The sequence below is a fragment of the Bubalus bubalis genome, chromosome 13, assembly GCF_019923935.1.
Source record: "Bubalus bubalis isolate 160015118507 breed Murrah chromosome 13, NDDB_SH_1, whole genome shotgun sequence".
Lineage (NCBI taxonomy): Eukaryota > Metazoa > Chordata > Mammalia > Artiodactyla > Bovidae > Bubalus > Bubalus bubalis.
Genome location: NC_059169.1, coordinates 11,434,091 through 11,447,072, shown reverse-complemented (window position 1 = coordinate 11,447,072; position 12,982 = coordinate 11,434,091). Strand labels below are relative to the sequence as shown.

The window sequence follows — 12,982 nt, the reverse complement described above, 5'->3', positions numbered from 1 at the left end:
TCCAGCGTTGGTGACGCTGTAGGGGCCCAAGAAGGTGAGCTCACCTGGCCAGGATACCCTGCTGGGATAAACGACCACCTGTCCCAGAGGAGTCAACCAGGGAGGTGATGAAGGAGTGGAAGGGGAACAGACAGAGGGATTAACGTGTCTACGCATCCTTGGGAACAACCAGTAGAATTCAGAGCCAGACTGCAGGGTGACAAAGGGCTGATCCAAGTCGTCTGGGAGATCCGGACCCCCAGTCCGCCTCTTGAAATCTATACCGTGGAAACTTAGACAAAGGCAGAGTACAACGGTCCCCAGGCACCCAACCTCAGCTTCCACGATTACCAGCCAACATTTGTCAAGCTTGTTTCAAATCCCTACCCTCTTTTTTCCCCTTCAAGCATTTTTAAGCAAATTTCATATACCACGTTATTTCACCCCCAAATATTTCAATATCCTGCCCTCTCTTAAGGCTGTCCGACAATAAATACCCAATACTTGCTACAGGAAAATCAGCAATGTTGTTTTTAATACAGATGTGGTACAGAATGTTTAATTACAGCAGGGCAGAGATTCTAGTTAAATAAAATTAAAAACCTTTATTTTTCCCAAATATAAAATTACTCAATTAATGTCTGAAAAGAAAATATAACATGGTGAAGGCTTTACATTACACCACTATTCACCACAAGATTTATGGTTTATCAATGACATACTCCACCACTTTGGCAAAAGGATGAAATTTTTAAAATGGTTTATAAACCTAACATAGCAAAGACTGTATACACCTCCATACTGCACTGCTTTTATGTACAAGAATAAAACAGCAGAGTCAAGTGTGTTGCATATACTAAGAACAGCACAAATCTGTCACAATTAAACTTTATGCAGAAGCTGACGTATTAAAAACGTAGAAATGTCATACGTGTATGTACACAATGCCAAGACTGTATTAACAAACTCTATGTACATAACAGTATACTGTACTCCTTTAAACGTTTAGCATAGCTGTGTTTATTAATACAGGCCTTTGGTTCTAAACTGCTTGACTAGTTTTAAGCTCCCATAGTTTCTTAAGCTTTCCTATTTCTTAAATGCAAGGAAATGAGTACAAAAGCACTAGCTTTCCTGGTTCACTGGTACAAAAACTACAACGGTCAGTTTCCTCAGGTCATCAAAAACTAGTCACAAAAATAGTTCTTGTTTTCAATCTGAATGTGCCACAGGAAAAAAAAAATATTTTCAAGATTTTCCAGCTTAGCCTAGAGGCCAAGGGTTACCCTCCAGCCTCGACTTCAGTGCTATGTGCATTCCAAAACATGTGTTTTCTCCAGGCCGTTTATTTTTAATACTACTTCTGTAAGGAAGAATAACATTTAACTCCAGCAGAAGAGTGTCCACCACACACCTCTGTTAAGACACAATGAAAACGTTGAATATTGCCAGAGAGGTTTAAAAAAAAAATAACGAGTGCTCTCTTGAGGAGGACTCCTCCAGGAAACGTGCTACGAAATTACCCGGTTCTTTATTTCCCGTAACTCTTCCATGCCCTTGGCTCCTCCTTGTGCTCGGTCTCCCCGCGTCGGGCACGTGCCCAGGGATTAGCTTTGGAGTCATCGTCCTGAGTTTGCAAATGACAGAGCAAGTCCCCACCCGCAGACCAGGCGGCGGGGGTCACACCACAGAGGACGAGCTGGTCATGCCGTGCACCAGCGTGCTGGTGGGCGTCCCGCTGATGGCGTTGAAGATGTGCAGGGAGTTTGGCAGAACGCTCGTCTTCTCCTCCAGGGGGCAGATCTCGAGGCACAGAGACACAGCGTTACCCATGCGCAACGCGCCCAGCGACACTTCTCACAACTCATCACCCGGCGGCCACTGCGTGACCGTGACGCCCCCAGGGAGCTCAGCCTCAGTGCAGGGCTGAGGGAGCGGGTCAGCGCACCTCCCACTGTGTATCAGGGTTTATCGGATCAGGGTATTAAAGAGCAAGTCAAGGACAGCGTGTTTCGTTTCCTCTACAGGTTAGTGAGTAGAGAGCCTTCTACGCTCACCAGGTCATAAAGCACCTTGAAGTCTATCCTGCATGTACCTGGTGGGGACACGACCTGGTCCCGGCCCTTGGAAAAGTCTTTTTTTTAAAGAATGAATCTGGAGCATCGGTGTTCTCCACCAGCTCCTTTTCTCAAGATCTTACAGATTTCCATGCTGGGAGAGAGAGAGTGGCCGCCTCGCTGACTCTCAACAAGTCTCTTTCACACTCAATAACACAGGGAAGAATTCTAAGCACAAGACTTGACCTAGTGCTGGGTGGACACTGAGAGGAACATACACACTCAGAGGCTCCCCTGGAAAATCCAAGACTCCAGGCCAAGACCCTTTTTGCTTAAGGGTTCAAAGTTTAATCTTCACAGTTGTTGGGATAATGGAAAATTCAAGGTGCAGTTAAGAGCCAGCACGGCATTATGTCCACACAGTCTGGGAGTTTAATATTCTCAGCTCTGAATTTCTTTCCCCCTCCTTTCATCTTGTCTAGAGCCAAGTGCTGACAGCCACTGATGAAGCTCTGCATCCTACCTGGAGGCCCCACACAAAAGACCCTGAGCTTTCTCCAGACACTTTTCCCACAAAACCCTCTCTTTCTGCTCAATTATTCACATATTTATTTCTTTAGTCATTTCTATTTTTTTTTTGTACTTTTCTAAATGCCCAGAAGAGGGCTGCCTTCTTTTTGCACATGTACTGTCATTATGTCGGTGTCTACAGTTGTCCAAACTCAGTCGCAACTTTCTGTGAGCCAGTTATTAAGATCCAGAGAAATAAAAGTAGAAAATGACATTACCATCCCATCTGAACGTGTGAGCATGGAGGAGGAAAAAAAGCAAGTTAAAGCTTAGACATTTAAGTTAGTTTTCTGCAACAGAAGCCTCCTAACTAAATCATCACAGGTTAACTGACACAATGGCACTGGCTTCCATTTTTTTTAAAGAATGAAAGCCAGTAATGTAGGCAACAGACAGAAGCAGTCACGTGGGCCGCTTACGGGGCCAACACTGATCAGAAAGACTGACACAGAAGAAGTCTCCATCAACTCTGTGGTTGATGGAGAACAGACCCCTCAGAAAGCAACAGGAAGCGGCCTTTGACATCCATTTAGTCCCTGGGCAGCTGTCCCCGTCGATGACCGCTGAGCCCACATATGTAATCCCACTGCAAGGAATTCATACAGGAAGATGGTGGTCACAGTGTAATCAGGAAAGCTGCCCAGAATGACAAGGAACAAAGCAGCAGCCTTGAGGACTGACGCACTGGGGCACCCAGGTCAGCTGTAAGGAGTCACACTCTGCACAACCCTATTTTTTTTAATGGTGAAAGACATTTACTGCAACGGAGAATTTCTTAAAGCAGGCTGGCAAACCCTCTTCTTCCAAAGGATTGGGTGAATAAAGAGTTCCAGGAATAGTACTGTTTTTTTTTGTTTTTTTTTTTAATGTGAGTTGTTTCTGAGCTATTGACGGATTGAGTGATAGAGAGGGGGGTTAGGCAATGACGCTTGTTGTTAGGCTTGTTGTTAGCTGTTCCCCAAGCCCCTGTGGTTAGACAGTAGCAGCAGTGCAGCATGCTACACTATCCTTCAGAGAGCAACATTCTGGGAGGATGTTGGGGCATTCAGACCATTGCAGGTTGCACCTGAGACCCCCACGTGATGCGGTGGGTCTACACATGAGAAGCGCTCGAGTGTGGCACCTACCTGCTCGTGCATGATTTCAGAAAGCTCTTTTGTCATTTCCCTGTAGTTGGCCTTCATTTCTTCCTGATACTCTATCTGGTCCTCTTTGATGAGCCTTTCGTTCACCACTAAGGCTTGACCGCAAGCTTCCACAAATTGCCTGAAACAGTGCGGGAGAGGGAAATCAAGGCATGAACAGAACAAAGGGTGAGCCCCACTGGCAGGATCTCTTTCCTGAACGAGCACAGAAACGATCGCTACTTCAAGAGAAAGACATTTCCAGTGTGCGTTACCTGAAAACTTCTTTAAGCAACTTCACTTTATTGTCAGGGTATCTTTTTGTGTTTGTGTCATCTAAGAAAGCTCGGGCATATGCTAGTGGACCGGCGTTGACCTGGATAAAGAACAAAAATTTTAAATTAGGTTTTGAAGAAAATGCCCATCATCGTTAGTTTCAGCTGGCATTTGCTAAAAATGTTGCTTGAGTGAGTTAGTTATGACCTCTGCCCTCCATGAACTTAGGACCCCAAAGAAGAAACCATGAATCAGGCTCATATTGCTATAAGCTATTTGATGTCTGTCATCTCAGCCATCCTCAGGGCACTTGTGATGATGGTTCATCTTATGTAGGAAGAACTAATGCTTGGAAAATGTAAGGACCTGTTTCAGGTCGAACAGCCAACAAGTAAGACACCTGAGATCAGAGCCAGTCTTCCAGCTGGTATTTGTGCTAAATGACACTGAACTAAGAGGTCAATCTGGTGAGTTCAATGAAAACTGAAAAACAAAGTACATATGCCAGTTTTAAAGAACCAACTCTTCCCCTTGTGGAATTGCAAAGCCGATCTGCTATCCTTAAATGAACTAACCATCTCAGGGGCTGGGAGGCCGAAGATTCGGGGGAATTTGGCAACAAGATGAGGGACTCAGAGCCCTGCATGTCTCCTCTAATTCACCAAGCAGAGTTCTCTGAGGCTGAGTAAGTCAGGAAATGTGGGAATGTGGAGAGAAAGAGGGTTAGACACACTGGATGGGAAGGGGAAAGTTCCAGGCACTTGGGACTTGGGAAAGGGCCACGTGATCATTGCATGACTTTTCTGGGGTGGGGGTGGGGTGTGTGTCCTGGAGGACTTGGAGGTAAGTGAGCAGGGAGGGCGTGGCTGTGGCTGTGGGTGAAGGGCATGGGCGGTGGTCTTGGCCCACGGCATGTAGGACTTGCAGTAATGGCAGGGGAACTGAACTGACAGAGTTCACACCAGGGGTGGGGAGACGGGGGGCACAGAGGTTAGAGGGGGGCCCTCTGACATAGGGACAACTAGCTAACCCTCAGGGATGACTGGGTATGATCCCTGGATATATGTGGGGAGCTTTGTCAATAACCTAAAAGTGACCCGAATGAAGGAATATCCAGAGTGATGTGTATCTTCAGTTTTAAGAAGGTGGAGAAGGAAGCTCATGACACTTCATAAGGTCAACATGCCAAGACCCTGGAGTGGAGCACAAAGTCATGAAGCCACCCGATGGCTCTGTCCTATGCAACAGCCACCCCAGAGAGGCTCTCAGTGGAAGAATTAAAGACACACAGATAAAAGGATCAGGCTTCTCTCCCCGGACTCCAGCTTTGTTGTTACTCTGGAGGGTGCACACGCATAACCTTCACCTCGTTTCATCACAGAATGCTTTGCTCTTAAAGGTGATCAGGCATCTATCCAACGCTAAGGTCACTATCAAAAGGCAGGGCACGTGCCCTTTGGAAAGTGCATCCTGCCCAGCCCCACCCTTCCCTGGCACGCCTTTCCCTCCTCACTGGCCTCTTCAGAGGCTGGCTGTTTCCAGGCCCAGGCCACGTTACTGAGCAGTTTTTGTTTTAAGCTGCAGAAAATCGTGGCCTCTGGCCCGTTATGCAATCACTCACGTGGTTGGAGTATTTACCATCTTCACCTGATACCTTATTTTGGTACATTAGTCTTTTGGGCCGTAAGAGAAGAGGTTGAAAACATCTGTAAATACTTTTGAGGTGAATGACATTTAGAAAAATGTGAGGTAACAGCTTAGCATTGATCTGATAAAAAAGTTGACAAAAACCGATTTCAGAAAATGAAACCAGTATATTACAATCTACATGTAACCTTCATAAACACATTCTTCTTGAAAGAGAAAAGAAGCGGATATAGGAATGTACACATAATGCAGGTGGCTAGAATTATTTATACATACTTAAAAACATCAATAAAGCAAGAAGCATGCTGGTCACTGGAGGGAGTAACTCAACACTTATTAATTTCTTAGGAAACCATGTAAGCACAATATCTGAAAAACATCCCTATGATTGAAGTGTACCATACCAACATAAAGGTGCATATAAGTGTTTAGCTTGATGAATTTTTACAAACTGAACATACCTGTGTAAACAGCACCTGGGGGTGGGGTGGGGGGGGGGTGGGAAAAACTGGAAGATTGGGATTGACCTATACACACTACTATGTATAAAATAGATAATTAATAAGGACCTACTCTATAGCACAGGAAACTCTACTCGTAGTACTCTATAATGGCCTAATGGGAAAAGAATCTAAAAAAGAGTGGATATATGTATATATATAACTGATTCACTTTGCGGTTCAGCAGAAACCAACTGCTGCTGCTGAGTCACTTCAGTCGTGTCCGACTCTGTGCGACCCCAGAGATGGCAGCCCACCAGGCTCCCCCGTCCCTGGGAGTCTCCAGGCAAGAACACTGGAGTGGGTTGCCATTTCCTTCTCCAATGCATGAGAGTGAAAAGTGAAAGTGAAGTCACTCAGTTGTCCTACTCTTCACGACCCCATGGACTGTAGCCCACCAGGCCCCTCCGTCCATGGGACTTTCCAGGCAAGAGTACTGGAGTGGGGTGCCATCGCCTTCTCCAGCAGAAACCAACACCACATTATAAATCAACTACACTCCAATAAAAAGGACAAAAAAAGGTCAGCACCTAGATCCAGTATGACTTCACCTGAACAGCTAAAGGAAAATAAAAGGTCTTGACCCCTATTTCTTACCACATAAAAATCAATTCAGATAAACAAAGAAAAGAAGAACATCTCTGAAACAGATCTCTATAGAGGATACAAAATCTGCTACTAATAAAGGAACTATTGATTAGTTGGGCTATGTTGAAATGAAGAATTTCACTAATCAAACGATACCATTAGAAGAGTGAAACTTAAGGTACCTTTTCAGTTACAATTTTCATAGAAACCAGAAAACAATAGTTTCATATGAAAACCTATAGCTCTCCATACTTCATCCTGTTTAAGTCTTGATGCTTCCATTAGGCAATCAGAATTAACCAAATTTCTGAGAAGCCAGGCTGTACCTATCTCCAGCCCTCGCAGACAGCTTGGTGACAATGACGCTCTTGTAGCCAAAGGGCTGCCGCCCGTCTGGGATCGGGAGAAACCGCACAAATACGGAAGGGAGGGGGTGGGGATCGCCTCTGGACCTGGTGTGAACGACCTGAAATTCCCCGGGTCCACAGGAGCTGCCCTGCGGATTGCCTGGCGCGGCGTCCGACTCACCTGGACGCTCACGCTGCCCTGGAGCTTGAGCTGCAGTTTGATCATGTCCACTTCGGCCGAGGAGCACAGCTGCCGGAGCTCGGCCACCTTCTTGCTCATCTCGTCGATGGCCACCTCGATGGGGTTCAGGTCCGTGTGGTGCTGGTACATGACCGGGATCCGCTTCTTCACGTACGGGAAGCAGTGTATCGCTGCGGAGGAACACGGCACAGAGTTAGGCCATGGCTCGCAACGCTACATTCGTCCCGACGGACAGCTCATCACGACGCCCCAGTAGGTAAGGAACCTGAGGCGTGTCTAGGACACATGCTGGCACTTCGTGGAACCAGAATCCAGCCTTCCTTTATTGTGGTGTGCGTTTAACCACAGGCACCACATAAAGTCAAGAGGGTCGGGTTCTTGTTAACTTTAATAGAGAGGTTTGCCTTTGAAGAAGTCATTTGATCACTCTTGCTCAACTTTCTTGCCCATAAATGTGCTAAACCTTTCTTGGAAGTTGTGAGAGCTGAATGAGCTAGCAGGCATGAGACAGCTTTGCAAATATAAAAAAGACTAACTAAACATTCTTGAGATATCATATAACAGAGTTAAGTCCAGAAAAGAGTTCCATAGGAATATCCTTGAGCCATGGAACAACTTGGAATCACATGCTTAAGTTTGCACAACTCAGAGAAATCAATGAAAATAACATGTGAGAATGTATTTCCAAGCAAAGTATTTTATGAACCGGAAATTCACAAACTTTGAGTTGCAATAATAAAGATGTTTTAAAACTTGAGTGATTGAACAACATTAAAAAATATTTAGTTTTTCTCACATATTTTTTTAACCAAAAAGATGCCACTCAATATTGTTTTCATTTCTTTTAAGACACCTGAACATAACACCAAAGAGTTGGTTTAAAAAAGAATAGAAAAAATAGCACTGAAACATGTATATTACCATATGTGAAATAGACTGCTAATCCAGGTTCGATGCATGAGGCAGGGTGCTCAGGGCTGGGACGACCCTGAGGGATGGGGTGGGGAGGGAGGTGGGAGGGGGGTTCAGGATGGGGGACACATGTATAACCATGGCTGATTCATGTCAATGTATGGCAGAAACCACCACAATATTGTAAAGTAATTAGCCTTCAATTAAAAAAAAAGAATAGAAAAATAGTTGTTTCTAATTCAATACTGTTTCACATTTCTCCCCTACTGCTTATATATTGTACATGTAAATATAATATTCTTATTTCATATATGTATTTATGAATAGGCAGGTAGCTATATGCTTAAAGCTTGTATTACTTTTTAACAAGTGGAAATAAGATAGGAGTGTTATGTTTAGATTCTTTACTATTTAGTAAGTGGTTGGGGAGGGATTACTCAAAAAGGACTGATCACAAAATGAGAAAGGCTGGCTCCCAGAGTTCCCTCAGGACCACCCAAAAGTCCAGAGCGGGAAAGACATTCAACCTGATCCAGCCCTGTTTGTCACACCCTTTACAGGCCTGTCCTTAGATGCTTTATCAATCTAAGGCCGAGGGTCCGTGTCTGCCATTTCTTCTGTGTTCCCTGCGGACACACAGTTTTTAAGTGGCAACACTGGGATTGGTAAGTCCTCTTTGGACTGAAGGCTCCTGTGACAAGAACTAGATGCTGCTGTTTATCAGCCAGGGAGATGGGAACAGCCCTGCAACCACAGGTGTGCCCGGACGTGACAGACGTGCTTTACAGTGAGGAGAAAACTGTGTGCTCATTTGTCAGGACACACGTCTCGTGAGGCTCACGCCATGTCAAAACACACTGACTAGTGTTATCACAGTGCTTCTGGGTGATATGGGGTGGTAGCACCATTATTTCAGAGAGAAAAAAAAAACAACTCCAAAGGTATTTGTGAGATGTCCATGTTACACTGATTCCACTCAGCAAAAGGTCTGAGTCACTGCTTCTTATGATGGTCACAGGGGGCTAAAAGAGGCACAGGAGAGGTGAAATGATAGAGAAAACTCAGGGTCTGTGCATGAGCCCACCAAGGCACATGATCCAGGACCACCCCCTGGCCCAGCCTTCCTTACTGGCCTCATGTCTCCTCTCACTGGGGTCACTTGGCTCCAGCCACGCTGGCCTACTGGTCACCCCCTGAGCGTGGTGGGCACAGGGACCCCCACCGCTGGCCTCTGCCCCCATAGCTCCATCTTCCTTCAGACACTTGCACAGACCATTCCCTCATCTCCTTCAAGTCTGGACTCTCCATGAAGCCCAGAGGGCTTCCATTTAACCCACCATGTAACCTGCAGCCTTCCCCTTCCCTGACCCCCCCATTTCCAATCCCCCTTTGCTTTTGTCCAGAACACGTATTACCTTCCAACACAGACACATTGACTTGTTATGTTTACTGTTTATCCTCTGTCTCCTCCTGCTAGAATTCAACTGCACAGAGAGTTCTGTTTTGTTGATGTGCCGGGTTGGACATTGCCCTCCCGTGCTCCGTAAGTTTTGCTGAATGTTAGAATGTATTACCTCCCAAATGGCTACATGAAAGAGCAAACAGGCCTGGAAAGTGGAAAATTAGGTGGTGGACTGAGTGAGCCATCACATCATCAATCAACAGCCCGCATCAGTGGTCTGCAGCCCTTTGGTCAGGATGATGAGGAAGAGACGGCTGAGGGGTGTGAGTGTACGGTCTGGTGAGGCTGATCGGGGGTGAGGGCTGGGGGAATTATTTCCAACCTGAAAAGGAGTCTGGACGTGATTTGGGAGACTGGGGAATAATGACCAGGAAGAAACTCCATGGGATGAGCTCCATGAAAGAAGGAACAGATGGGGTCAGGTAGGGAGGCAGGCTCAGAATTGACACCGAGGGGGATGGGAGGGTGATCATTAGGTCTTTCAAATGACCCCACCATTGTAGCTGACTGAGGGAACTATCCAGGAAAGTGAACCTGTCTGGGTTTGGAGGGCAGGGACTTCTACACAATTTGAAGGCCAAAGGACAGCTCTAGAGCAATGCAAAGGAAGAAGAACCTAAGGGATTAATAACACAAGGGAAAATGCAGAATATCCTGGCCTGTGTGTCTTTAACTGAAGGTTGGTATAGTTTATAGGTTCTCAGTAGCATCTTTATAACCCCTTCTCTAAATCTTTGTGCTACCAGTAGTTAAGCCTTGTGAAATTCTGAGATCTTTCAGGGCAGAAACTGCACCCTTTCTTGCTCTTTTGTTGCATTATAATCTCCTTTTGCTCATCATCAACCTCAAAAGGCAAGGAGCTCAATGGTAGATGAGATTGTAGCAAAATGAAGTGCATTCCTTCCCCACCTGGGCATAATTTACCAAATCCTTTCACACAGGATGGACAGTATAACTTTGTTTTTACAGATGAAAAACTAAGGTGCAGAGAGGTTAAGTGACCTTCCCAAGGTCACACAGTGAGGATGTGATGGGGTCTGTGCTGCCCACACCTCCTCAGGGTGATTATTTCCTGAGTCGATTATTTCCTTTCTCTGTAGCAGCGGTACTCTTTGTCCCCTCTGCTCAGGCGGGTACAGAGCTTTGCTCTGGTCTGTTATCTAATCTAAAATATTTCTGTGACAAAAGGGGAAACTGGCTAGTGAAAACACCCCATGGTAACTGTTTATGAATCAGCATGCTCCCTGAGTGGGATAATCATGATACAAATCCTGACCCTGACTCATCAGTGAGCTCGGTTTATTTAAATCAGCAGTTCTCCAACCTGAGCAGTGTCAGAAACACCTGGAAGGCTAAGTTAACCACACCAGCTGGGCCCCGCCCCCAGCGTGCCACAAGTTCCCAGGTGTTGCTGACACCGCAGACAGGGAACAACCTTTGATAAGCCCTGATCTGAGGTTATCACTGCTGGAGAGATAAACATGATAAGCTGGTAATTCTTGTAAAATGACTCCATCTAAAAAATGCAGTTATTTTGTTTAATAAGGATTTGCCACTGTGTCCATCAGAAAAACAATTCATTACTCAGATGGTAAAGAATCTGCCTGCAATGCAGAAGATCTGGGTTCAATCCCTGGGTCACGAAGATCCCCTGGAGAAGGGAACAGCCACCCGCCCCAGTATTCTTGCCTGGAGAATTCCATGGACAGAGGAGCCTGGCGGGCTACAGTCCATGGGGCCACAAGAGCCGGATATGACTGAGTGCCTGACACTTTCACTTTCAATCTATGGGGAGGGGCTGATGTTTTTGAGGACAATATTGTTTGTGTTTTACAGGTCGTCTTATTTTTCTAAAAACAGGAGCAGAAGCTCCTTTTTAAAGAATGTAGGGTGGGGGAGGAAGGAGAGGGTGGGATGTATGGAGAGAGTAACATGGAAACTTATCTTACTATTTGTAAAATAGATAAGTCAATGGGAATTTGCTGTACGACTCAGCGAACTCAAACTGGGGCTCTGTAACGACCTAGAAGGTGGGATAGGAAGGAGGTGGGAGGGAGGTTCAAGAGGGAGCGATATGTATACCTATGGCTGATTCATGTTGATGTTTGGCAGAAACCAACACAATTCTGTAAAGCAATTATCCTTTAATTAAAAAATAAAATACCTTCGAGAATAAGAAAAAGAATGTAGGGTTTCGGGGGTTCTTTGCTGAATTTTAATTTTTATCTCAGTTCCCTCATAGGAAGAATAAAAAATCCTATGCAATATGCTGTCCTGAACTATTTCATCATGAACCACACTCTTTCTTTCGTAACCGCTAAATCACACACCACGCAATTCACCCATTTAAAGTATATCATCCCCTGGCAAGGGTGGAACCTCACCCGAAACTGCGCCATCCTCACAGAACTCTTTTCATTGATGATTATAGTGCTCCCTGCTCCTGACCAGGCGGAACACTTGACAACATCAACCGCTGGACAAGGACTGGGTGCCTTCCTGGTTCGACTTAACTATGGCCACTCTGAAAAATGTGCCTCAATAGCAGATACAGACAACACGTGGCATTCTCAATAGCCTCCTGATTTTTTTTTTTTTTTTTAAGAAAGCCTTTTATTGCCTGTTCAAGGTTAAAGGTTGCCTGTCATTTGCTGACCCTAACCTAAGAGCGATGGTGACTCTTAGGTTACTCCCAAGACGGCTCTATATGTGTCACACAGCATAGTTCTGGGGGGTGGGTGATCAGTGGCTACTAAGCGGTGCCAGAGGAGCCACTGAAACTCTTGCCACCGCTGAGTGGGCAGCCTGTGAATGCGGTGGGCTTCCTGGTACTAGCAGCTGAGACTGTGCTGTCTTATTCTAAAAGCAAGAGCTGTGGCTGGCCAGCCACTCAGGGAGGAGGCGGGCCTCTATCCCACTTGTTCCCGCCCCCTAGAGTCTGAGCAGGCTCAGGCCGGGACCTGCGAGGCACAGATGCTTCAGGGGGCTGCTCCCACGATGTAGGTAGCCTCGGCACTGTGCACAGCGGTTCTTGACCCGGGAGTGGGACACGTAGCTGGAGAGTCTGCCAACTGCCCGAAACAGCATGCCAGAGCGTTCTGGGAAGAAAATGGGCCCACTGGTTTCACCAGATTCTAAAAAGGGTAAGTGACGTGACATTGGACGTGAATTCTGGTCTGATGGAAGATACCCAACAGGTAAAACAGAAAAATGTCCTTTGAGTTTTCAAAACCGAGCATGAGATACGTGTTAAACTGAAGCAGGTATGTAAGGAAAATTAACTAAGTTCCCAAGGCCCTTCCGGTTCTAGAAGCTTCT

The 12,982-nt window shown here is 45.8% G+C and overlaps 1 protein-coding gene across 17 annotated transcripts in view; it reads right to left on the bottom strand.

The window, feature by feature from the left end:
* Positions 1–487: 487 nt before the first annotated feature.
* Positions 488–12,982, bottom strand: part of DOCK9 (dedicator of cytokinesis 9) — a 284,352-nt gene continuing 271,857 nt past the window's right edge. For all 17 annotated transcript variants that reach the window (XM_044927109.2, XM_044927115.2, XM_044927118.2 and 14 more), the window contains 4 exons: positions 7,270–7,460; positions 4,006–4,106; positions 3,734–3,872; positions 488–1,782 (listed from right to left, as the gene is read on the bottom strand). In XM_044927109.2, the coding sequence (XP_044783044.2) occupies positions 1,660–1,782; positions 3,734–3,872; positions 4,006–4,106; positions 7,270–7,460 (554 nt within the window). In that variant the 3' untranslated portion in view covers positions 488–1,659. The remainder of the gene's footprint in view (positions 1,783–3,733; positions 3,873–4,005; positions 4,107–7,269; positions 7,461–12,982) is intronic.